Source organism: Oncorhynchus clarkii, chromosome 12 (genome assembly GCF_045791955.1).
Source record: "Oncorhynchus clarkii lewisi isolate Uvic-CL-2024 chromosome 12, UVic_Ocla_1.0, whole genome shotgun sequence".
In the NCBI taxonomy this organism is placed as follows: domain Eukaryota; kingdom Metazoa; phylum Chordata; class Actinopteri; order Salmoniformes; family Salmonidae; genus Oncorhynchus; species Oncorhynchus clarkii.
Genome location: NC_092158.1, coordinates 571,592 through 598,947, shown reverse-complemented (window position 1 = coordinate 598,947; position 27,356 = coordinate 571,592). Strand labels below are relative to the sequence as shown.

The 27,356-nt window shown below is 47.6% G+C and overlaps 1 protein-coding gene across 4 annotated transcripts; it reads left to right on the top strand.

Moving 5' to 3' along the window:
• Positions 1 to 932: 932 nt before the first annotated feature.
• Positions 933 to 26,712, top strand: LOC139422637 (katanin p60 subunit A-like 2). Of its 4 annotated transcripts, none has more exons than XM_071173786.1 (16): positions 933 to 1,134; positions 1,380 to 1,450; positions 1,548 to 1,714; positions 2,007 to 2,043; positions 2,185 to 2,308; positions 4,296 to 4,394; positions 5,238 to 5,300; positions 7,429 to 7,506; positions 7,984 to 8,082; positions 8,725 to 8,788; positions 8,883 to 9,001; positions 9,081 to 9,172; positions 11,050 to 11,160; positions 25,048 to 25,210; positions 25,577 to 25,679; positions 26,411 to 26,712. In XM_071173786.1, the coding sequence occupies exons 1-16, from the start codon at positions 1,084 to 1,086 to the stop codon at positions 26,548 to 26,550; spliced, it is 1,581 nt and encodes a 526-aa protein (XP_071029887.1). In that variant the 5' UTR covers positions 933 to 1,083; the 3' UTR covers positions 26,551 to 26,712. The 4 variants fall into 4 exon arrangements, with proteins under 4 accessions (XP_071029887.1, XP_071029886.1, XP_071029884.1 ...); XM_071173785.1 differs by having other exon boundaries at positions 25,577 to 26,120; XM_071173783.1 differs by lacking the exons at positions 5,238 to 5,300; positions 26,411 to 26,712 and having other exon boundaries at positions 25,577 to 26,394.
• The last annotated feature ends 644 nt before the right edge of the window (positions 26,713 to 27,356 follow it).

The window sequence follows — 27,356 nt, the reverse complement described above, 5'->3', positions numbered from 1 at the left end:
CCTGTTAGGGTTGCGTAAATTCGAATCTGGTATCAGGATAAATATAACAATGAGTCACCGATTGTATACTATGTATTTTTTATTAGCTAAGTAATAAATGGCAAATGCAACTTTCGTATATATGGGCTCTCTGTCCCACCTCGCAGGGCAAACAGAGAACTGACAGGATGTATGTAAACAGTTGTTCTTATACTGTGATAGACATAGTTCCAACCCGTCTGTTGGCCTGTCACAGTAGAGGCTGGGCGTGGTTTAAACTTGCCCAGCCTATCGCAGGCGCTCAAGCGGGTCCCCGCCTCTTGGTGCTTCTTGGAGTCCTCCCTCCGTCGTCGATGTATAGATTCCTACTGTTATCACCCCCTAGTTATAACAGTTGCTCAGTTCCTGCTATTGTGTTGTTCAGTATTTTTCCATTTCAGTTAAACCTCGTGATGACCACCCCTTCATATCACAACTTTGTAAGATACAGCAAGTCACACCATGTGCTCAATATTGTTACATACAAACACAAGGACAAAGCATCTGCTGGGCTGTTATCTACAGTTTTGCAACATGCAGGTCACACCATGTTACTCCGTTATTGTCACACACAAACAGGCAAGTAGCAAGCAGTTGTTTAATCTCATAATGATGCCCCAGTGCACAAATGCAGACACCACACACAACCAACATCAGATAATATTTAATCATATATATGCTAATGGCTATAATGTAAAATACAGAATCCAACATACCTATGGGACGGAGTTATGGGAGAGACCCGAATCAGCTTCCAAAACGTTTGTTTGTTCGTCGCTATGGTCAGTAATGCCGCGTTCAAAACACCTGGGAACTCGGAATCTCAGACTTCAGTGCGTTCAAAACAAATGGGAACTCGGGGAAAAAACGAGCTCCGACTGGGAAAAATCAATTTGAACGGAATTCCAACCCGGGTCTCTTTGTAGAGCTCCGACATGCCGACCTGAAGATCACTGACGTCGTGATTTTGTCTCGTATGTTTCGAGTTCCCAGTTGTCTTAAACACAGCATTTTGCCCAAACCAGAAACCACAAAGTGTCACGCCGACAGATCGCAACATCCACAATGGAGCTTTCTTATCAATCTATCAGAACCGCGAATCAAGCAAGAGAGGCGGTGAGTATTGTTTAGATCAATGTGGCTTAATATACAAAGGAATCACTATATTTTTCGCATCGTGTTTGTATTAAGTAAGTTAACTTTCACAAGCTAACCAGTTAGCTAGCTAGGTGCATGGCTCATTCAGCGTCCACTGTTGCCTAGGCAGTCTGTCTTGGTGCTGTGTGGTGAATATGGTGCTGGAACAGAAAGCTTCATTATATATCATTATATTACACTGATTAACTCGTTTCTTACATTAGGATGAAATGAGAACAGAGTCCAGAAGAAGAAATCTACTCATATTAATCTTTCATCATTTAATGGAGGCAGGGTAAGTCAGTGTGATATACTGCATATCTAGTCTGATTCCTGTAAAGTAGCCTAGGTCTACAGAGGGCTCGACTTGAACATAACTATGTTGTTGACAGGTACATGGATGCTGCCAGTGCTCTGGAACAGGATACCAATGTCTGCTTCCGGCGGTTTGAAGTGTGTGACAATATAGACCTGGACACAGTGTTGATGGAGTATGAGAGTTACTACTTCATCAAGTTCCAGAGATATCCCAAACTAACCAAGAAACTGCCAGAACCAGGTTGGCGTGGCGACAGAATCTCACTTTAATCATTTAGATGTTTGTATTATTATAGTGCCATGCATCTTCAAGGATGCCCAGCCCACGTGGGCTCATAAGACACTGCATTTTCTGTAGCAAAACAAAATAATAATGTATACATACACAAATACACAATTTCAATGAAAACCTATTGAAAAAGAACCTGCCGTTTCAGAGATATAGGTTATGTTGTGGTAATATGTGGTGATGCATCATATCATTAATTGCTATGTGTTTTGGGTTATCTCCTGTTCATCTCTTTTCAATCTAGTTGAAAGTAGACATGCAAGAAGTTGTGGAAAAAAGAGGTGAGCCTTTTTTCTCTGTTAAAACAAGCTTCAGAGTATGGTGTTGGATTTCTGGAATGGCTCAATATCAGTGTTCTGTGTAGCTCTTAGCTGTCTGCTGTGTTCTGTCTGTCTGTCCGTCTACCTGTCTGTGTCCTTCAGGGTCCCCTGCACTGGAGTTCAGCCCCTGCCCAGAATAAACTCCTCCCACAGACCCCCCTCCAGGGGTGGAGTCAAGAAGACAAAACCCAAGATGGTGGTCAAGGACGCCATTAAAGCTGTTGGTGTACGTTTTCACGCCACTCTGTTTCAAACAATCAAATTAGTTTACTGAATGTGCTTACATTTCACTATAGACACACCAGATGGAACAGGCTGTTTGTACCATGTGACATCCCAAATGGCACTCTATTCCCTATATAGAACCGTATGGGACCTGGTCAAACAGTGCACTATATGGGGTAGAGGTCGACCGATTAATCGGAATGGCCGATTAATTAGGACCGATTTCAAGTTTTCATAACAATCGGAAATCTGTATTTTTGGACACTATTAAAAAAAATAAATAAAAAACTTTAACACCTTTATTTATCAAGGCAAGTCAGTTAAGAACACATTCTTATTTTCAATGACAGCCTAGGAACAGTGGGTTATCTGCCTTGTTCAGGGGCAGAACGACAGATTTTTACCTTGTCAGCTCGGGGATTCGTTTTTGCAACCTTCCCGTTACTAGTCCAACGCTGTAACCACCTGCCTTACATTGCACTCCACGAGGAGCCTGCATGGCAAGCTAACCCTAACCTGTTACGTGAGGGCAGCAAGAAGCCAAGGTAAGTTACTAGCTAGCATTAAACTTATCTTATAAAAAACAATCAATCTTAACATAATCACTAGTTAACTACACATGGTTGATGATAATACTAGTTTATCTAGCGTGTCCTGCATTGTATACAATCGATGCAGTGCCTGTTCATTTCTTATCGAATCACAGCCTACTTTGCCAAACTGGTGATGATTTACACTGTTGTTGCACCAAACCTAACCATAAACATCAATGCCTTTCTTTAAAATCAATACACAAGTATATATTTTTAAACCTGCATATTTAGTTAATATTGCCTGCTAACATGAATTTCTTACAACATGGGCAATTGTGTCACTTCTCTTGCGTTCCGTGCAAGCAGTTTGGGCCACCTGGCTCGTTGTGAACTGTGTGAAGTCCATTTATTCCTAACAAAGACCGTAATTAATTTGCCAGAATTGTACACAATTATGACATAACATTGAAGGTTGTGCAATGTAACAGCAATATTTAGACTTCGGGATGCCACCCGTTAAATAATATAGGGAACGGTTTCGCATTTCACTGAAAGAATAAACCTTTTGTTTTCTAAATGCCAGTTTCTGGATTTGACTATATTAATGACCAAGGCTCGTATTTCTGTGTGTTATTATGTTATAATTAAGTCTATGATTTGATATTTGATAGAGCAGTCTGACTGAGCGATGGTAGGCAGCAGACTCGTAAGCATTCATTCAAACAGCACTTTCGTACGTTTGACAGCAGCTCTTCGCTGTGCTTCAAGCATTGAGCTGTTTATGATTTCAAGCCTATCAACTCCCGAGATTATGCTGGTGTAACCGATGTGAAATGGCTAGCTAGTTAGCGGGGTGCGCGCTAATTGCGTTTCAATCGGTGACGTCACGGGACGGAAGCTATACTGTTACACTGGCAATACTAAAGTGCCTATAAGAACATCCAATAGTCAAAGGTATATGAAATACAATTGGTATAGAGAGAAATAGTCCTATAATTCCTATAATAACTACAACCTAAAACTTAACTGGGAATATTGAAGACTCATGTTAAAAGGAACCACCAGCTTTCATATGTTCTCATGTTCTGAGCAAGGAAGTGAAACGTTAGCTTTCTTACATGGCACATATTGCACTTTTACTTTCTTCTCCAACACTTTGTTTTTGCATTATTTAAACCAAATTGAACATGTTTAATTATTTATTTGAGGCTAAATTGATTTTATTGATGTATTATATTAAGGTAAAAGAAAAGTAGCCATTCAGTATTGTTGTAATTGTCATTATTACAAAAAAAATACAAAATCGTCCGATTAATCGGTATCGGCTTTTTTTGGTCCTCCAATAATCGGTATCGGCGATGAAAAATCATAATCGGTCGACCTCTAATATGGGGAATAGGGGGCCATTTGTTCCTGCTGATCACTATGATTGGCAGATACTGTTGATGGTTGCAGGAGAACGGGGGGCGCTCCTCTCCTCCAGAGCCGACAGAGTTCGGCCTGAATGTTTCCCCCATCATCAGGAACGGAGCAGGAGAAGGACAGATGAAGAAGGTAGGGAACGGAAACACACACACATACACAGTTTTTTTTACAACTAACCTTGAGAGGGGACACACAATTCAGTCCCATTCTAAATCCTATTTTTCCTAATCCTAACCGTAACCCTAGCTCCTAAACCTAATTCTAACCCTAGCTCCTAATCCTAACCGTAACCCTAGCTCCTAATTCTAACCCTAACCCTAGCTCCTACACCTAATCCTAACCCTAGCTCCTAAACCTAATCCTAACCCTAGCTCCTAAACCTAATCCTAACCCTAGCTCCTAAACCTAATTCTAACCCTAGCTCCTAAACCTAATTCTAACCCTAGCTCCTAAACCTAATCCTAACCGTAACCCTAGCTCCTAATCCTAACCGTAACCCTAGCTCCCAAACCTAATCCTAACCGTAACCCTAGCTCCCAAACCTAATCCTAACCGTAACCCTAGCTCCTAAACCTTATCCTAACCGTAACCCTAGCTCCTAAACCTTATCCTAATCCTAACCCTAGCTCCTAAACCTTATCCTAACCGTAACCCTAGCTCCTAAACCTAATCCTAACCCTAGCTCCTAAACCTAATCCTAACCGTAACCCTAGCTCCTAAACCTAATCCTAACCCCCCTAGAAATAACATTTCACCTTGTGGGGACAAACCAAATGTCCCCAGTTGGTCCACTTTTTGTTTCAAATCAAATCAAAGTTTGTTTACTATTCTAGTGGGAACTTCTGGTCCTCACAAGTATAGTTAAACACGTCCACAGACACATACACACAGTGTCAAAGTGTTTCATGAGTTTTAGCTGCTGGTATTTTGCTATGTTGATAGTCCTGTGGTTGTGTTGCTTTTCTCTGTTAGGGTCAGCTGATTGACTGCAGAGGCCTTATCCAGGATGCATCCAACAGTCTGTCAGAACCCATGGTACTGTACTCTGACCCCTAACCCTACCGTCCAGACCCCATGGTACTGTACTCTGACCCCTAACCCTACCGTCCAGACCCCATGATACTGTACTCTGACCCCTAACTCTACCGTCCAGAACCCATGATACTGTACTCTGACCCCTAACCCTACCGTCCAGACCCCATGGTACTGTACTCTGACCCCTAACCCTACCGTCCAGACCCTATGGTACTGTACTCTGACCCCTAACCCTACCGTCCAGACCCCATGATACTATACTCTGACCCCTAACCCTACCGTCCAGACCCCATGATACTGTACTCTGACCCCTAACTCTACCGTCCAGAACCCATGATACTGTACTCTGACCCCTAACCCTACCGTCCAGACCCCATGATACTGTACTCTGGCCCCTAACCCTACCGTCCAGATCCCATAGTACTGTACTCTGACCCCTAACCCTACCGTCCAGACCCCATGATACTGTACTCTGACCCCTAACCCTACCATCCAGACCCCATGATACTGTACTCTGACCCCTAACCCTACCGTCCAGAACCCATGGTACTGTACTGACCCCTAACCCTACTGTCCAGACCCCATGATACTGTACTCTGACCCCTAACCCTACCGTCCAGACCCCATGATACTGTACTCTGACCCCTAACCCTACCGTCCAGATCCCATAGTACTGTACTCTGACCCCTAACCCTACCATCCAGACCCCATGATACTGTCCTCTGACCCCTAACCCTACCATCCAGACCCCATGATACTGTACTCTGACCCCTAACCCTACCGTCCAGAACCCATGGGACTGTACTGACCCCTAACCCTACCGCCCAGACCCCATGATACTGTACTCTGACCCCTAACCCTACCATCCAGACCCCTTGATACTGTACTCTGACCCCTAACCCTACCGTCCAGATCCCATAGTACTGTACTCTGACCCCTAACCCTACCGTCCATACCCCATGATACTGTACTCTGACCCCTAACCCTACCGTCCAGACCCCATGATACAGTACTCTGACCCCTAACCCTACCGTCCAGACCCCATGATACTGTACTGACCCCTAACCCTACCGTCCAGACCCCATGATACTGTACTCTGACCCCTAACCCTACCGTCCAGACCCCATAGTACTGTATTTGTAGTCTGACCCCTAACCCTACCGTCCAGACCCCATGGTACTGTACTCTGACCCCTAACCCTACCGTCCAGACCCCATGATACTGTACTCTGACCCCTAACCCTACCGTCCAGACAGACCCCATGGTACTGTACTCTGACCCCTAACCCTACTGTCCAGACCCCATGATACTGTACTCTGACCCCTAACCCTACCGTCCAGACCCCATGATACTGTACTCTGACCCCTAACCCTACTGTCCAGACCCCATGATACTGTACTCTGACCCCTAACCCTACCGTCCAGATCCCATAGTACTGTACTCTGACCCCTAACCCTACCATCCAGACCCCATGATACTGTACTCTGACCCCTAACCCTACCGTCCAGACCCCATAGTACTGTACTCTGACCCCTAACCCTACCGTCCAGACCCCATGATACTGTACTCTGACCCCTAACCCTACCGTCCAGACCCCATGATACTGTACTGACCCCTAACCCTACAGCCCAGACCCCATGATACTGTACTCTGACCCCTAACCCTACCGCCCAGACGCCATGATACCGTACTCTGACCCTAATGTCCAGACCCCTTGATACTGTACTGACCCCTAACCCTACCGTCCAGACCCCATGGTACTGTACTCTGACCCCTAACCCTACCGTCCAGACACCATAGTACTGTACTCTGACCCCTAACCCTAATGTCCAGACCCCATGATACTGTACTGACCCCTAACCCTACCGTCCAGACCCCATGGTACTGTACTCTGACCCCTAACCCTACCGTCCAGACCCCATGATACTGTACTCTGACCCCTAACCCTACCGTCCAGACCCCATGGTACTGTACTCTGACCCCTAAAGTCCAGACCCCATGACACGGTACCCCCCCTTAACCCATGGTAACGTATACAGTCTGATCATATGCACACAGACCATGGAAGAGATATGTGTAGAGGTCATTTCAAACCTCAAACCACAAAATGGTGTTCTCTTCTCTCTAGGAGCCTCTTCTGAAACCCCTCAGCGCCTTCATTGGGATGAACAGTGAGATGAGAGATCTGGCTGCTGTTATTAGCAGGGTAAGAGCTGTTGTGAGCAGGGTAAGAGCTGTTGTGAGCAGGGTAATAGCTGTTGTGAGCAGGGTAAGAGCTGTTGTGAGCAGGGTAAGAGCTGTTGTGAGCAGGGTAAGAGCTGTTGTTAGCAGGGTAAGAGCTGTTGCAGGGTAAGAGCTGTTGTTAGCAGGGTAAGAGATGTTGTTAGCAGGGTAAGAGATGTTGTTAGCAGGGTAAGAGCTGTTGTTAGCAGGGTAAGAGCTGTTGTTAGCAAGGTAAGAGCTGTTTTTAGCAGGGTAAGAGCTGTTGTTAGCAGGGTAAGAGCTGTTATGAGCAGGGTAAGAGCTGTTATAAGCAGGGTAAGAGCTGTTATTAGTCGTTGAAGACGTTCTTTTAATCTGTAATACTCAGGTGAAACACTAGAGGACTGAAGAGCTACCATTGTATGGAATGTGTGTGTTTATTAATGAATGTCTGAGCTCTACCCCTCTCCTCTCTCTAAAGGACATCTATTTACAGAACCCCGCTGTGCGCTGGGATGACATTATAGGCCTGCAGGCCTCCAAGCGATTAGTCAAAGAGGCTGTCGTCTACCCTATTAAGGTACAGGCCGTAAGCACCATGCTCTTTCTCTGCTGCTGTACCACTTCCATTCTACTTCTGAATATGTCTACACTAAAAGCATTAGGAAACAAGGTGCTGTTATTCGTGAAGGTACGGCCCATCTTAGAGTACGGCCCATCTTAGAGTACGGCCCATCTTAGAGTACGGCCCATCGTAGAGTACTGTCCATCTTAGAGTACGGCCCATCTTAGAGTACGGCCCATCTTTGAGTACGGCCCATCTTAGAGTACGGCCCATCTTAGAGTACGGCCCATCTTAGAGTACGGCCCATCTTAGAGTACTGTCCATCTTAGAGTACGGCCCATCTTAGAGTACGGCCCATCTTAGAGTACGGCCCATCTTAGAGTACGGCCCATCTTAGAGTACGGCCCATCTTAGAGTACGGCCCATCTTAGAGTACGGCCCATCTTAGAGTACGGCCCATCGTAGAGTACGGCCCATCTTAGAGTACGGCCCATCTTAGAGTACGGCCCATCTTAGAGTACGGCCCATCTTAGAGTACGGCCCATCTTAGAGTACGGCCCATCTTAGAGTACGGCCCATCTGACAGTACGGTTGCTGCCCCGACATTGTAATTTGATCTGACTCTATAGAACTAACATTCCTTCATTCTGTCCTTAGTATCCACAGCTATTCACTGGCATCCTGTCTCCATGGAAAGGTCTGCTGTTATACGGACCTCCAGGTAACACCTACACACACACCTACACACACACACCTACACACGCACACACACACCTACAGACACCTCCACACACACTCCTAACCTCTCCTCTCAGGTACAGGTAAGACACTGCTGGCCAAGGCTGTAGCCACAGAGTGTAACACCACCTTCTTCAACATCTCAGCCTCCAGCATCGTCAGCAAGTGGAGAGGAGACTCTGAGAAGCTGGTCAGGGTACGTGGCTGTCTGATGTCCCTGTATGAATGTTACAGACTGATGTTAATTAGTTGACATAATGCACTCCTCTCTCCAGGTGTTGTTTGAGCTGGCTCGCTACCATGCCCCTTCCACCATTTTCCTGGATGAACTGGAGTCAGTTATGAGCCAGAGAGGGACTGGAGGAGGGTGAGTTACGGAGGGTGAGTTACGGAGAGAGTGAGTTACGGAGAGAGGGGAGGGGGAGTTACGGAGAGAGGGGAGGGGGAATTACGGAGAGAGGGGAGGGGGAGTTACGGAGAGAGGGGAGGGGGAGTTACGGAGAGAGGGGAGGGGGAGTTACGAGTGAGTTACAGAGAGAGGGGAGGGTGAGTTACAGAGAGAAGGGAGGGTGAGTTACGGAGAGAGGGGAGGGTGAGTTACGGAGAGAGGGGAGGCTGAGTTACGGAGAGAGGGGAGGGTGAGTTACGGAGAGAGGGGAGGCTGAGTTACGGAGAGAGGGGAGGCTGAGTTACGGAGAGAGGGGAGTGTGAGTTACGGAGAGAGGGGAGTGTGAGTTACAGAGAGAGGGGAGTGTGAGTTAGAGAGAGGGGAGTGTGAGTTAGAGAGAGGGGAGGGTGAGTTAGAGAGAGGGGAGGGTGAGTTACGAAGAGAGTCGAGGGTGAGTTATAGAGAAGGAGTGGGGGAGGGCAGTTATAGAGAAGGAGTGGGGGAGGGGAGTTATAGAGACTGAGGGGGAGTTAGAGAAGGAGTGGGGTAGGGCCGTTATAGAGAAGGAGTGGGGGAGGGGGAGTTAGAGAAGGAGTGGGGTAGGGCCGTTATAGAGAAGGAGTGGGGGAGCGGAGTTATAGCGACGGAGTGGGGGAGGGGGAGTTATAGTGGGGGAGTTAGAGAAGGAGTGGGGGAGGGGGAGTTAGTGGGGGAGGGGGAGTTACAGAGAACGAGTGGGGGAGGGGGAGTTAGAGAAGGAGTGGGGGAGGGGGAGTTATAGTGGGGGAGTTAGAGAAGGATTGGGGGAGGGGAAGTTAGAGAAGGAGTGGGGGAGGGGGAGTTATAGTGGGGGAGTTAGAGAAGGATTGGGGGAGGGGAAGTTAGAGAAGGAGTGGGGGAGGGGGAGTTATAGTGGGGAGGAGGAGTTATAGTGGGGGAGGGGGAGTTATAGTGGGGGGGTTATAATGGGGAGGGGGAGTTATAGTGGGGGAGGGGGAGTTACAGAGAACGAGTGGGGGAGGGGGAGTTAGAGAAGGAGTGAGGGAGGGGGAGTTATAGTGGGGGAGGGGGAGTTAGTGAAGGAGTGGGGGAGTTAGTGGGGGAGGGGGAGTTACAGAGAAGGAGTGGGGGAGGAGGAGTTATACTGGGGGGGTTATAGTGGGGGGAGTGGAATTATAATGGGGGAGGGGGAGTTAGTAAATGCTGCTCTCTGTGTTTTTAATGCGGCTCTGTGTTTTTAATGCGGCTCTCTGTGTTTTTAATGCGGCTCTCTGTGTTTTTAATTCGGCTCTCTGTGTTTTTAATGCTGCTCTCTGTGTTTTTAATGCGGCTCTGTGTTTTTAATGCGGATCTCTGTGTTTTTAATGCGGATCTCTGTGTTTTTAATGCGGATCTCTGTGTTTTTAATGCGGCTCTCTGTGTTTTTAATGCGGCTCTCTGTGTTTTTAATGCGGCTCTCTGTGTTTTTAATGCGGCTCTCTGTGTTTTTAACGCTGCTCTCTGTGTTTTTAATGCGGCTCTCTGTGTTTTTAATGTGGCTCTCTGTGTTTTTAATGCGGCTCTCTGTGTTTTTAATGCGGCTCTGTGTTTTTAATGCGGCTCTCTGTGTTTTTAATGCGGCTCTCTGTGTTTTTAACGCTGCTCTCTGTGTTTTTAATGCGGCTCTGTGTTTTTAATGTGGCTCTCTGTGTCTTTAATGCTGCTCTCTGTGTTTTTAATGCTGCTCTCTGTGCTTTTAATGCTGCTCTCTGTGTTTTTAATGTGGCTCTCTGTGTTAACGCTGTTCTCTGTTTTACTAATGGATTTATGTGTTCTTAATGCTGCTCTTCGTTCTCTGTGTTGCTGTCCTGGTCCAGAGGAGAGCACGAGGGCAGCAGAAGGATGAAGACAGAGCTTTTGGTCCAGATGGATGGATTGGCCCGATCTGATGATCTGGTTTTTGTCCTGGCAGCATCTAACCTTCCCTGGTAGGTCTAACCCTAACCTTCCCTGGTAGGTCTAACCCTAACCTTCCCTGGTAAGTATAACCATAACCTTCCCTGGTAGGTCTAACCCTAACCTTCCCTGGTAGGTCTAACCCTTACCTTCCCTGGTAGGTCTAACCCTAACCTTCCTTGGTAGGTCTAACCTTTACCTTCCCTGGTAGGTCTAACCCTAACCTTCCCTGGTAGGTCTAACCATAACCTTCCCTGGTAGGTCTAACCCTAACCTTCCCTGGTAGGTCTAACCCTAACCTTCCCTGGTAGGTCTAACCATAACCTTCCCTGGTAGGTCTAACCCTTACCTTCCCTGGTAGGTCTAACCCTAACCTTCCCTGGTAGGTCTAACCCTAACCTTCCCTGGTAGGTCTAACCATAACCTTCCCTGGTAGGTCTAACCCTAACCTTCCCTGGTAGGTCTAACCCTAACCTTCCCTGGTAGGTCTAACCCTAACCTTCCCTGGTAGGTCTAACCCTAACCTTCCCTGGTAGGTCTAACCCTAACCTTCCCTGGTAGGTCTAACCATAACCTTCCCTGGTAGGTCTAACCCTAACCTTCCCTGGTAGGTCTAACCCTAACCTTCCCTGGTAGGTCTAACCCTAACCTTCCCTGATAGGACTAACCTTAACCTACCCTGGTAGGTCTAACCCTAACCTCTCTAACACAAACCTACCCTAGTAAGACCTGGCGTTTGTCCTGGCAGTTTCAACCTACCCTGGTAAGTCCTGGCGTTTGTCCTGGCAGTCTCTAACCTACCCTGGTAAGTCCTGGCGTTTGTCCTGGCAGTCTCTAACCTGCCCTGGTAAGACCTGGCATTTGTCCTGGCAGTCTCTAACCTACCCTGGTAAGTCCTGGCGTTTGTCCTGGCAGCCTCTAACCTACCCTGGTGAGACCTGGCAGCCTCTAACCTACCCGGATGAGACCTGGCGTTTGTCCTGGCAGCCTCTAACCTACCCTGGTAAGTCCTGGCAGCCTCTAACCTACCATGGTAAGTCCTGGCAGCCTCTAACCTACCCTGGTGAGACCTGGCAGCCTCTAACCTACCCTGGTGAGACCTGGCAGCCTCTAACCTACCCTGGCGTTTGTCCTGGCAGCCTCTAACCTACCCTGGTAAGTCCTGGCAGCCTCTAACCTACCCTGGTGTCATGACGTTGGCCTCTTTGGGTATAACAAGCCCCATCCCCCACTCCCTGCCTCCCCCTTTCCTCCTTCAACTACGTTGCTGTGGTCAGAGAGGCGTTGTATAGTATAGAGAGAGTATATTTTCATAGAGGACAAAGGAAATCCTTCCACCTCACAGAACTTGAGGTACGAACAAATTTCATGTTCCGGAGAAAGTATAAAAGATGGGTGAAGAATCCAGCTACGAACTGGTCCGTTTGTCACAACTTGGGGAAGCTCAAGGGAGACGGTGTGGCCACATTACCATAATGCTGTTTATATAATAGACTCCGATATGAGGTTTACATCTAATTGTAGTATAAGATGAATGAGTGAGTATGATACTGTTTGTATAATTGTGTAATATGATTTTGGACTGTTTAATGAAGAAAAATACAATTCCCTTTTGATTTGAACTAAATCAAAGGACCGCCCCTGAGCCTAGTTAGGGTCAGGCCTCCTGGGACAGCCCTGAGCCCAGTTAGGGTCAGATCCTGGACCGCCCCTGAGCCCAGTTAGGGTCAGGCCTCCTGGGACAGCCCTGAGCCCAGTTAGGGTCAGACATCCTGGACCGCCCCTGAGCCCAGTTAGGGTCAGGCCTCCTGGGACAGCCCTTTTTCGGCCCTTCCGAATAAAACCCCCACTCGGGTTTTCGATCAGCAGACCGAGCTTACCTCAATTACGAGATGGCTAAAGGTTGCAGACCTGGTTTTTCTCCATTAGGGGAGACAAAGGTTGTGGACCATTGCTGAATTGTTTTAATCATACCACGTGGTTAAACTCTTAGACTATCGATACCGACAGAATAAGAACAAGTCTTTGATATTAATTACTAGTCTGCAGCTAGGAATTCGGTATCACTGAACGCGAAGAACGACAACCGCCGAAACATCCATTCTATAACAAAAATAATGAATGTCACTCTGAACTATCCACAATAACCACGACAGAGAGAGAGAGAGGGAGAGAGACGGACAATTCTACAAAGGAAATGAACTTTTCACCAGCGATCAAGACGACACACTGAGCGTAAACATATATATATTGATTGCAATTGTTCCTGAATGAGTGAGTGTTCATGTGCAAAGGATTAGCATTTCAATTGTTATAATTATCACTTTGTCGTGACTTCTTAGTCGACCCCCACTTCCCCTTTGTCTAACAAGCCGCCATGCCGGTTTAGCCCACTAGGGCACATTCTCATTTCATGTAACCACATTTACCATATTTATTGTTTGTTTATGCATTTCTGTGAATTACTTAGTTAGTAATAAATAAATTATTTAAGACAATTGATGTATGGATGACTGGGTTCGTGCAGATAACCAACAATTTATGACGTTTGGAATGAGACTAACGTGAGGTAAAGTACATAATTCATTAATCAGAAGATTATGGATCAGATATGAAAATATCTGAAAAGACACAACATTTATGACGCCCCCGGGTAAGGAATCTAAGATAGAATTAGACTTTGCTGTGGAATTCTATATATCAATTGTGCAAACAGAATTGTACAAACAGACTGCTTTGTATACATTCAAATTGGTTGTGTGTGTGTGTTCCCATTGGAAGAGGCTACAGAGCGCCTCCGGTAGTGGTTTTTAGCGTCAGAGCAATGAGTGATAAATTCCAGATTTAGTCCGTTAGGCCAAACATATTAACTTCTAGAGCCAGAAAGGTTAGAAATTAGAAGATATTCTTTCTTTCCGAGCCGAAGTATTTTTGCCCGCCTACCGCACTACACCAGTGTGGACTGACTACAGCACTACACCAGTGTGGACTGACTACAGCACTACACCAGTGTGGACTGACTACAGCACTACACCAGTGTGGACTGACTACAGCACTACACCAGTGTGGACTGACTACAGCACTACACCAGTGTGGACTGACTACAGGCATACCCGTATTATGTATCGTGTCGCTCCAGGCAGCATAACTCTAGCAAAGTATGCCGAAAGGTTTAATGTGAGATGTCACTAGTAAACCCACCCTTTCCATGGTGAGAGGACCCTATTTTGTGCTTAGAACGTGATATTTCTGAACAATTTAGGATTACGAGATGCTAAACTAACAGAGGGGGAACATTTTTCACTTCCTGTGTTCCGTTTAAAATCCTCCACCTTCCGTGACGGAAGTCCCGCCCTTTGTACTTCCGTTTGATTTCAGCATTCTGCATCACTGCTGGTGAAGAATCACAAGTACATTTCTTAAAATAAGTGTTGGAAATCCAAACGTGGATCACGTTAAAATAATCCAGCAACCTCAATTGCTTGGGTCTCATTCAATTTATTTATTTAAATTGTTGGACATACCTTTTCTAGGTTCTTCCAATTAAACGAGACACCTTAAACTTTGCAATAGTAACCTAGATGAACCAACTTCCCAGGTTAATTTAAAATGTAATACCCAGATAGCCTATCCAGGTATGATATCATTATCATTGATTAATTCAATTTGCTTTTGCAAATTCATTCACGTCAAACTTCCACAGTACTGTCCAGTACTGATGGTTCATTAACGTCTATAAATAGATTAAAATCATCTTTGCAGCTCCCAATATATTCCAAAACCAAACTTTGGAAAATTAGGAAAAACATTTTTTCCTTTCAAAATGTTCTAATAATGTGCAAGCTATCAGAGGGGGTAGTCCCCACTCGCTATCAGAGGGGGTAGTCCCCACTCGCTATCAGAGGGGGTAGTCCCCACTCGCTATCAGAGGGGTAGTCCCCACTCGCTATCAGAGGGGGTAGTCCCCACTCGCTATCAGAGGGGGTAGTCCCCACTCGCTATCAGAGGGGGTAGTCCCCACTCGCTATCAGAGGGGGTAGTCCCCACTCGCTATCAGAGGGGGTAGTCCCCAATCGCTATCAGAGGGGGTAGTCCCCACTCGCTATCAGAGGGGTAGTCCCCACTCGCTATCAGAGGGGGTAGTCCCCACTCGCTATCAGAGGGGGTAGTCCCCACTCGCTATCAGAGGGGGTAGTCCCCACTCGCTATCAGAGGGGGTAGTCCCCAATCGCTATCAGAGGGGGTAGTCCCCACTCGCTATCAGAGGGGGTAGTCCCCACTCGCTATCAGAGGGGGTAGTCCCCACTCGCTATCAGAGGGGGTAGTCCCCACTCGCTATCAGAGGGGGTAGTCCCCACTCGCTATCAGAGGGGGTAGTCCCCACTCGCTATCAGAGGGGGTAGTCCCCACTCGCTATCAGAGGGGGTAGTCCCCAATCGCTATCAGAGGGGGTAGTCCCCACTCGCTATCAGAGGGGGTAGTCCCCACTCGCTATCAGAGGGGGTAGTCCCCACTCGCTATCAGAGGGGGTAGTCCCCACTCGCTATCAGAGGGGGTAGTCCCCACTCGCTATCAGAGGGGGTAGTCCCCACTCGCTATCAGAGGGGGTAGTCCCCACTCGCTATCAGAGGGGGTAGTCCCCACTCGCTATCAGAGGGGGTAGTCCCCACTCGCTATCAGAGGGGGTAGTCCCCACTCGCTATCAGAGGGGTTAGTCCCCACTCGCTATCAGAGGGGATAGTCCCCACTCGCTATCAGAGGGGGTAGTCCCCACTCGCCCGCTAATTAGTGAACCTCCACCCGCAAATGGATTGATCTCTGACCTCAGCAGCGATACCAACCCTAATTATGCCATTAGTGGAAAAGCAGACAACAACGCTTTCCAAAATCAACCATCGGCCGCAGGCCTCGTAAAGGTTTTCTCCAGTCTAGCCCTGATGTCTTGCCACCCAAGATTGGCATCTGTCCAATACCGCAGTGCACAGCTGAAGCACGAGCAGTTAATGGGAGACATAAAGGGACAGAGGGAGAGAACCGGGAAACCAATGACAAATGCTGAAAAGGGAAAAATTCTGCTAGCTATGGAATTGCGCTTGAAAACGAAACAATTAAATGTAATTGCAAAAACGTATGACGATGAACAAGTACAAGCTCTTCAACAAAATTGTCTTCTACAGGAACAAGGATCATATGCTACAGGAACAACTCGATTTAGCCAAAACTAAATACGATGATGTTCACGCCAAACTAGATAAATCTGAAGAGTTATCTACAAACAGGAGCGCTCAACTTGATAACATGCATGCAGTTTTGTTGAACGTTACTCAAAGTAACACGATTCTACTCAAAACGCTGCAGGCCAAAGACGATCAGTTAATGAACACAATGACAAAGGTGGATGACAAATCAGCAGAACTCATTGAAGTCGCTGACCAAATGAATGATGAGAGAACTCAGGTGATGAAGATTAAAATATTGATTTCTAAGCAAGTGGAGGAAATCTCATCACTGAATCTTTTGCTCCGTACTCGACCTCTATCTGCAAGCCATGACAGATAAGTTTGAGACCGAAAGGAGCAAGTGTGACACTCAAGTGTCCAAAATCAGTACTCTAAGCGCTCAAGTGGACTCTGCAATGCAGGTACCATCTGGAGGAAGTCCAGAATGGTCACGCTCTACAGCGGGATTACCAATCCAAGCAACCGGAGCCCAAGCCTGTCCCTCAGTCTTCTCCTCTTGGCCATTCAGCACTGAGTAATATTGCGCTTCTTGGCCAACAACAACAAGGCTTGGCTTCTCCTCTTGGCCTTTCGGCCCCAATCTCTCCAAAGGATGAAGCCAACCCTTTCCGCCCGTTTGGTGCAGAATACCTTGACAAACTCATCAAGAATTTCCCCACCTTTGACCCCGTTCCAGGTCAGCCAAACGATACTGAGACGTTCCTAGCTGACATAGAGGATGCGTTGGATGGCTACCCGAACGCTACGGGTTCTGACAGGGTTTACCTGTTGAAGCAAACGTCAAATAGACACGTGACAAGGTTCACACACTGAGAGCACGAGAGAGAGCGCTGGCTAACACCGGCTGGCTAACACCGTCAAACAAGCTCGGAACGAACATCCACAAACTTACTACCATAGGCTTTGTTCAGCTTACTTTGGCCTACTCACTTAAACAGGCATGGAAGACCTGTTACCTTTTAAACAAATGTTCCTGTCGAACATGTATCCTACCTTCATTACCTACTTGGGCCCTGCCCCCCACGTTGGCTTGCCTATCTTACAACTCAGAGAGCTTACAAGCACAGCTTTTGAAGCATCAAAAGTTCACAACGCTAAGAGCCCTGACCAATCGGTTTTGAAGTTTGACCAGGAGCACCCACTCCAGTTAGAGGGTGCATTATCAGGTATTGGAGCGTTGAGAGATGATGCACAACAACAGTTTCTACCACAAAACTATGATTCCAAAAACCTCTGCGGTCTAAATAACTGCAAAGTACGTCTCCATCAACATGACTACCGCTACAATTGACCTGTTCACTACGTTCCTGCACCCAACCCACACAAAGTGTCAGAGCACAAGGGTAACAAAGGGTTGAAGGATGATCAAAACGTAGACCAATGTTCTCCAGAAGTTCCACTACGTGAAGAACTAAAGCGAGAAACATTTGAGAAAAGGGTAAAAGATAAGTCACAAGGACCAGACGGGGAATTACCGGACACCAGGTCTGCAGGAATTAACACCCATAGCAAGGACTAGACGGGAAATTACCGGACACCAGGTCCGCAGGAATTAACACCCATAGCAAGGACTAGACGAGGAATTACCGGACACCAGGTCCGCAGGAATTAACACCCATAGCAAGGACTAGACGGGAAATTACCGGACACCAGGTCCGCAGGAATTAACACCCATAGCAAGGACTAGACAGGAAATTACCGGACACCAGGTCCGCAGGAATTAACACCCATAGCAAGGACTAGACGAGGAATTACCGGACACCAGGTCCACAGGAATTAACACCCATAGCAAGGACTAGATGGGGAATTACCGGACACCAGGTCCGCAGGAATTAACACCCATAGCAAGGACTAGACGGGGAATTACCGGACACCAGATTCGCAGGAATTAACACCCATAGCAAGGACTAGACGAGGAATTACCGGACACCAGGTCCGCAAGAATTAACACCCATAGCACGTTAAAGTTCTAATCTCTCCCGCTCTCATTCAAGACCCTATCCAGGGCCCACTTGATCAAGAAACAAGCCCCCGGGCTTTGTCTATAGACTCTGACATAAAGGTTGCGAAGAAAAAGGTCAAGCGCTTCGTTAAAGCCAAGCCCACTCAAAATCGAAAAAGTCAATCTGCTTCCACCTTGAACAGAAATGGCACATCACGTCGTTGCGAACGACCACTCCACTTTGTGGGAAATATGTCCACTAACCATGAATCTAAATGGCCATACCTGGAATCAATCCTGGAGGACTGCTTAACTTGTCATGCGCTAATTGATTCGGGTGCGACAATATCGCTCATCTCTCAAACATTGTTTGATGATCTTAAAAGGGCTTTGAAGCCAACTAAACGTTGGTTAAAAGTGGAACGATGCGACACTACACTTCGAGGGGTCACTCAGACTACCTCGTCTCTCACATTGAGAGTCACGCTGAAACTACACTTCAAGGACATATCGCTCGTTCACCCTGTGTATGTTACCAGCCTCAAAACTGTAACCCTGCTACTTGGCGCAGACTTGATGGATCGGTTACTCCCATTGATGGATTGGAAAACCAACCAGGTATGGTCACAGGCCACCGTGCCTTCTCCACTGACCACACTGTCTACCCCTAACGCTAGCTGCAACGCAGTCATTCACGAGGCGTATCTGTCCCCAGGAATACCTGACATGATGACTCCTTGCTGTCCCCAGTCCACCTGACTGTGCTGCTGCTCCAGTTTCAACTGTTCTGCCTTATTATTATTCGACCATGCTGGTCATTTATGAACATTTGAACATCTTGACCATGTTCTGTTATAATCTCCACCCGGCACAGCCAGAAGAGGACTGGCCACCCCACATAGCCTGGTTCCTCTCTAGGTTTCTTCCTAGGTTTTGGCCTTTCTAGGGAGTTTTTCCTAGCCACCGTGCTTCTACACCTGCATTGCTTGCTGTTTGGGGTTTTAGGCTGGGTTTCTGTACAGCACTTTGAGATATCAGCTGATGTACGAAGGGCTATATAAATAAATTTGATTTGATTTGATTTGAAAGCACCCCTTGGGAAAAAGACATTTAGAAACCTTTTGGGGCAGAATCCGATCCAAGGAGATATTACGATATCTCGACACATTCCATCAGCCAACTTGATTGACCATTATTTTCATGATTTCGAGCCAGCTGTCTCTGTGAATAAGCTATTTCCCTCCTTGTAGTCATGCAGTACGGTAGTTGATGTGAAATCCTCTTGCCCTTCGGACACGTCCGCAAGCACTGCGGCCGTATCAACAAGAAAACATTGATGCGCAGAGTATACTCTGCTTCCGATGATACACCTTCCATTTTGTTGGGGACTGTCACCCCTTACAATGATACTAATGGCGTCAGTCCAGCAACTGACCCGATGACTCCCACTGGTGAAACACTTTGCGATATCACAGACCGATATCCTCGTCTCAGTTCACAGGTACTGAAGTGGTTGCCACACATAGTGGAAGACACAGTGAGTTGTAGTAAAAACTAATACAGACTTCCTTGACACCAATTCTGACTGACCTCCAGGCATTGACCTGAAAATTACCTGACTACGTCAGACTCATTCTGAACAAGTTGTAATCTGCCAGGATACTTGGTTTTCTTACTTTGATATGCGCGCTTGTGTAAGCATAAACACACATGCACAACAGAACATCCAATTAGGATTTATGCTAGGATCACTTAATGGTCCAAGCAAAATACCAACCTTAGTAAAGTTGAACATTTACTTCTAGGCCTTTGACTCTACAGCACTCACAAGTTTTCTTCCCAGAAGTCCATAGGTCATCTCTGTAGACTGCCAAAACTAGTGCCTTACAGCTGTAAACGTATCATATAGTTATCAACTTAGGATAGTCCCTAAGCAACACACCAAGTAGGAAAACCCTAGATATGGCATTAGAGACAATGCCATGATAGTCATTTTGCCAGAACATTGGACGTGTATAGAGTATAGTCCAATTAGATGATTTGTGTGAGAACTATATTTTGTATATCTTTTGTTTATGCTTTCATTCCTTTTCGGTTCAGTTCCTTTGACACTTAGGAAGTGATAGAGCCATAAACAAAGTCCCCATACAACCATCACTTAGAGCCACAATTCCGCTCATTGGGGAATGAATGTAATTATATACATTTCATGAGTGTGTGCGTTGTTAACATCTGCCTAAGTTACTGCCCGGATCTTCCAGTCTGGACGACAACCCGACTATGGGTCTGGAACGGCGACCCAAAAAACGGACACCCACGGCCCATCCTTCTGGCGGCATGCCCCGCTGTCAGGGAGCCTACCAAGGTAAACCACCAGAGGGGGGGGGGGGCGATCACCAACCAGGACATCCCCTGGCCCTGGTTCCTTCCAGGGAACCTACTAAGGTACATCACTAGAAGGGACCGCAACAGAGGACCGCCCCTGAGCCCAGTTAGGGTCAGGCCTCCTGGGACAGCCCTTTTTCGGCCCTTCCGAATAAAACCCCCACTCGGGTTTTCGATCAGCAGACCGAGCTTACCTCAATTACGAGATGGCTAAAGGTTGCAGACCATGTTTTTCTCCATTAGGGGAGACAAAGGTTGTGGACCATTGCTGAATCTTTTAACCTGTAACGGCTGTCTTCCTCCGACGAGGAGGAGGAGTAGTAAGGATCGGAGAACCAATGCGCAGCGCGGTACGTGTTCATGCTCTTTATTAAAACAAGCGAACACTGAAACAAAACAATAAACGACACGTGAAATATCCGTGTGGAACACACAGACACAGAAAATAAACACCCATGAAACACAGGTGGAAAGTATGATTCTCAATCAGAGACAACAAATGACACCTGCCTGTGTTTGAGATTCATACCAGGCCAAACGCAAAACACAACATAGACAAATCCACCCAACTCACGCCCTAAAACAAGTCAAAGGAACTAAGGTCAGAACGTGACAGTACCCCCTCCCCCCAAAGGTGCGGACTCTGGCCGCAAAACCTGAACCTATAGGGGAGGGTCTGGGTGGGTGTCTGTCCGCGGTGGCGGCTCTGGCGCGGGACGTGGACCCCACTCCACCATAGTCTTTGTCCGCCTCCTCAACCGCCTCCGTGGCCTCTTTCGAGCAGCGACCCTCACCGCTGACCTCGGACTGTGAACCCTAGCAATGGGTCCCGAATGGACAGGAGATTCCGGCAGCGCCTGACAGGCGGGAGACTCCGGCTGTGCCGGAGTGAAGGATGACTCCAGCCACGCCGGAGTGACGGGCGACTCCAGCCGCTCCGGACAGACGGGCCCACTCCGGACAGACGGGCGACCCCGGCCGCTCCGGACAGACGGGCGACCCCGGCCGCTCCGGACAGACGGGCGACCCCGGCCGCTCCGGACAGACGGGCGACCCCGGCCGCTCCGGACAGACGGGCGACCCCGGCGGCTCCGGACAGACGGGCGACTCCGGACAGACGGGCGACTCTGGCAGCACTGGACAGGCAGGGGCACCTGTCGGGAGGAGACGGAGAGACAGCCTGGTGCGGGGGGCTACCACCGGAGGGCTGGTGTGTGGAGGCGGCACCGGATAGACCGGACCGTGGAGGCGCACTGCAGGTCTCGAGCACCGAGCCTGCCCAACCCTATCTGGCTGAATGCTCCCCGTAGCCAGGCCAGTGCGGCGAGGTGGAATAGCCCACACTCGGCTGTGCTGGTGAACCGGGGACACCATGTGTAGGGCTGACATTTTTGGGGCTGCCTCTCGGTCTTCCAGCCGCGCTGCTGTGCTGCCTCCTCATACCACCGCCGTTCAGCTCTCGCTGCCTCCAGCTCTGCTTTGGGGCGGCGATATTCTCCAGCCTGAGCCCAGGGTCCTTCTCCTTTCAAAATCTCCTCCCATGTCCAGGAGTCTTGAGATTTCGGCCGCTGCTGCTGCCCGTTCCCACGCAGCTTCGTACTTTGGTGGTGGGTGTTTCTGTAACGGCGGTCCTCTGACGAGGAGGAGTAGTAAGGATCGGAGAACCAATGTGCAGCGCGGTACGTGTTCATGCTCTTTATTAAAACAAGTGAACACTGAAACAAAACAATAAACGACACGTGAAATAACCAACCGAAACAACAGTTCCGTGTGGAACACACAGACACAGAAAATAAACACCACGAAACACAGGTGGAAAAAGGCTACCTAAGTATGATTCTCAATCAGAGACAACAAACGACACCTGCCTGTGTTTGAGATTCATACCAGGCCAAACGCAAAACACAACATAGAAAACGGAACATAGACAAACCCACCCAACTCACGCCCTAAAACAAGTCAAAGGAACTAAGGTCAGAACGTGACAGACACGTGAAATAACCAACAAAAACAGTTCCGTGTGGAACACACAGACACAGAAAATAAACACCACGAAACACAGGTGGAAAAAGGCTACCTAAGTATGATTCTCAATCAGAGACAACTAACGACACCTGCCTCTGATTGAGAACCATACCAGGCCAAACGCAAAACACAACATAGAAAACGAAACATAGACAAACCACCCAACTCACCCTGACCATACTAAAACAAAGACAAATCAAAGGAACTAAGGTCAGAACATGACATAACCATACCACGTGGTTAAACTCTTAGACTATCGATACCGACAGAATAAGAACAAGTCTTTGATATTAATTACTAGTCTGCAGCTAGGAATTCGGTATCATTGAACGCGAAGAACGACAACTGCCGAAACAACCATTCTATAACGAAACAAATGAATGTCACTCTGAACTATCCACTCTAACCACGACAGAGAGAGAGAGATGGACAATTCTACAAAATAAATGTACTTTTCACCAGCGATCAAGACGACACACTGAGCGTAAATATATATATTGATTGCAATTGTTCCCGAATGAGTGAGCGTTCATGTGCAAAGGATTAGCATTTCAATTGTTATAATTATCACTTTGTCGTGACTTCTTAGTCGACCCCCACTTCCCCTTTTGTCTAACAAGCCGCCATGCCATACTGTTTGTTTATGCATTTCTGTGAATTACTTAGTAATAAATAAATGATTTAAGACAATTGATGTATGGATGACTCATACATGACAATTTACGACGTTTGGAATGAGACTGACGTGAGGTAAAGTAAATAATTCATTAATCAGAAGACTATTGATCAGATATGAAAATATCTGAAAAGTTATTTTAGGAAATTAGAACTTTGTAATCGGAATATTTTTCCTTGGTGCCCCGACTTCCTAGTATTTACGGTTACATGTCTAATCGCGTAATAACTAATTACAGAGAATCTTTGATAAAAAACTATAAGTCTTCAGTTAGTAAAGACACGACACTGGTAAGTCCTGGAATCCTCTAACCTGCCCTGTTAAGACCTGGCGTATGTCCTGGCAGCATCTAACCTGCCCTGGTAAGTCCTGGCATCCTCTAACCTGCCCTGGTAAGACCTGGCATCCTCTAACCTGCCCTGGTGAGACCTGGCATTTGTCCTGACAGCCTCTAACCTACCCTGGTAAGTCCTGGCATCCTCTAACCTGCCCTGGTAAGACCTGGCATTTTTCCTGACAGCCTCTAACCTACCCTGGTAAGTCCTGGCAGCCTCTAACCTGCCCTGGTGAGACCTGGCGTATGTCCTGGCAGCCTCTAACCTGCCCTGGTAAGGCCTGGCAGTCTCTAACCTGGCCTGGTAAGACCTGTCAGTCTCTAACCTGCCCTGGTAAGTCCTGGCAGCCTCTAACCTGCCCTGTTAAGACCTGGCGTATGTCCTGGCAGCCTCTAACCTGCCCTGGTAAGACCTGGCAGTCTCTAACCTGCCCTGGTGAGACCTGGCGTTTGTCCTGGCAGCATCTAACCTGCCCTGTTAAGACCTGGCTTATGTCCTGGCAGCCTTTAACCTAACCTGGTAAGACCTGGCAGTCTCTAACCTGCCCTGGTAAGACCTGGCGTATGTCCTGGCATCCTCTAACCTGCCCTGGTAAGACCTGGCGTATGTCCTGGCAGCCTCTAACCTGCCCTGGTAAGACCTGGCACCCTCTAACCTGCCCTAGTTAGACCTGGCATATGTCCTGGCAGCCTCTAACCTGCCCTGGTAAGACCTGGCAGCCTCTAACCTGCCCTGGTAAGACCTGGCAGCCTCTAACCTGCCCTGGTAAGTCCAGGCGTATGTCCTGGCAGCATCTAACCTGCCCTGGTAAGACCTGGCGTATGTCCTGGCAGCCTCTATCCTGCCCTGGTAAGACCTGGCGTATGTCCTGGCAGCCTCTAACCTGCCCTGGTGAGACCTGGCGTATGTCCTGGCATCCTCTAACCTGCCCTGGTAAGACCTGGCGTATGCCCTGGCAGCCTCTAACCTGCCCTGGTAAGACCTGGCGTATGTCCTGGCAGCCTCTAACCTGCCCTGGTGAGACCTGGCGTATGTCCTGGCAGCCTCTAACCTGCCCTGGTGAGACCTGGCGTATGTCCTGGCAGCCTCTAACCTGCCCTGGTAAGACCTGGCGTATGTCCTGGCAGCCTCTAACCTGCACTGGTAAGCTCAGAAGAACTGGAACCGTATTTATCAAGCTGCTCAGGGTGTTGACTATATCTCTACCTGCTCCTAGATCAAGGTTCAACACCTACAGGGTCAGGAGGGTTACAGGTATGACAGGTGGTCTCAGTAACAGAAGAGGTTTCTCCCTCTGTCTCTCTTCGTCTTCTCAGGGAGCTGGATCATGCCATGCTGAGACGTCTGGAGAAAAGGATTATGGTTGGCCTTCCCTCTGGCAATGCCCGACAGGCCATGGTCTCTCATTGGCTGCCTCCACTCAGCTGCACTGGAGGGGTGGAGCTACGCACCGAGCTGGCCTATGAGATGATTGCACAGGTAGGGGGGAGGAACAGTGGGATCTCACATCTCTGTTGACCAAAAGATTGACTACTAAAAAGGTGTTCTTGCCATAATATGGACTTAGCTTGTTTGGTAAAAGACCATCTTCTGTACACCACCCCTACCTTGTCACAACACAACTGATTGGCTCAAACGCATTAAGAACTTCTAACAAGGCACACCTGTTAATTGAAATTGTATAGTAGTTAAGTAATAGATGCTATCTTGTATCATAGTAAGTTATCTAGTTGTAGTAGTTAATAGTAGTAATAATGTTATCTTGTATCATAGTAGGTTAGCTAGTTGTAGTAGTAATAGATGTTGTTGTCTTGATATATTAATACTAATATCTATATATTCTAGGCGACGGAAGGATACTCTGGGTCTGATATCAGGCTGGTGTGTAAAGAAGCAGCCATGAGACCAGTCAGGAAGATATTTGATGCTCTAGAGAGCCACCAGCAGGGTAAGGAAACAGCCGTGAGACCAGTCAGGAAGATATTTGATGCTCTAGAGAGCCACCAGCAGGGTAAGGAAACAGCCGTGAGACCAGTCAGGAAGATATTTGATGCTCTAGAGAGCCACCAGCAGGGTAAGGAAACAGCCGTGAGACCAGTCAGGAAGATATTTTATGCTCTAGAAAGCCACCAGCAGGGTAAGGAAACAGCCGTGAGACCAGTCAGGAAGATATTTGATGCTCTAGAGAGCCACCAGCAGGGTAAGGAAACAGCCGTGAGACCAGTCAGGAAGATATTTTATGCTCTAGAAAGCCACCAGCAGGGTAAGGAAACAGCCGTGAGACCAGTCAGGAAGATATTTTATGCTCTAGAGAGCCACCAGCAGGGTAAGGAAACAGCCGTGAGACCAGTCAGGAAGATATTTGATGCTCTAGAGAGCCACCAGCAGGGTAAGGAAACAGCCGTGAGACCAGTCAGGAAGATATTTTATGCTCTAGAAAGCCACCAGCAGGGTAAGGAAACAGCCATGAGACCAGTCAGGAAGATATTTGATGCTCTGCAGAGCCACCAGCAGGGTTACATTGTAATATTTACTCAAAAAAAATGGAGGATCTCGTTTTTCAGTAGCACTTGGCTGTGTGCGATTAGCATGTAGAATCATCTGGAAATTAGTAGAAAATGACGGCCGTGGTGATAGGACGGCTATCCGTTATTAATAATACCACTCCTCCCCTTACAGGGAGCTGCAACATGCCTGTCATTCACCTGGAAACTGTGACAACAGACGACTTCCTGGAGGTGATCGCTCACACCAAACCCTCGGCCAGGAACCTTATAGACAAATACACCGCCTGGGAGACTGAGTACGAGTCTGTGTGACACACTCAACATAGCAATATACAGTGCCTTCAGAAAGTATTCAGACCCCTTGACTTTTTCCACATTTTGTTATTTTACAACCTTAATTTAAAATGTATTCCAAAAATATTTTTTTTAACTTTACATTTGACCCCTTTTTCTCCCCAATTTCGTGGTATCCAATTGTTTAGTTGCTACTATCTTTTCTCTGGTACAACTCCCATACGGGCTCGGGAGAGACGAAGGTTGAAAGTCATGTGTCCTCCGATACACAACCCAACCAAGCCGCACTAACCCTAACCCTTCTTAACACAGCGGGCGCATCCAACCCAGAAGCCAGCCACACCAATGTGTCGGAGGAAACTTCATGCACCTGGCAACCTTGGTTAGCGTGCACTGCGCCCGGCCCGCCACAGGAGTCGCTGGTGTGCGATGAGACAAGGATATCCCTACCGGCTAAGCCCTCCCTAACCCGGACGACGCTGGGCCAATTGTGCGTCGACCCCATGGACCTACCGGGTGCGGCCGGTTGCGACAGAGCCTGGACGCGAACCCAGAGTCTCTGGTGGCACAGCTGGCGCTGCAGTACAGCGCCCTTAACCACTGCGCCACCCGGGAGGCCCTTAAAAGATAAAATAAAATATTTTAAAAAACTCATCTACACACAATAACCCTTAATGACGAAGCGAAAACAGTTAAAAAAATAAATCAACAGAAATATCTTAATTACATAAGTATTCAGACCCTTTGCTATGAGGCTCGAAATTGTGCTCAGGGACATCCTGTTTTCGTTGATCATCCTTGAGATGTTTCTACAACTTGATTCG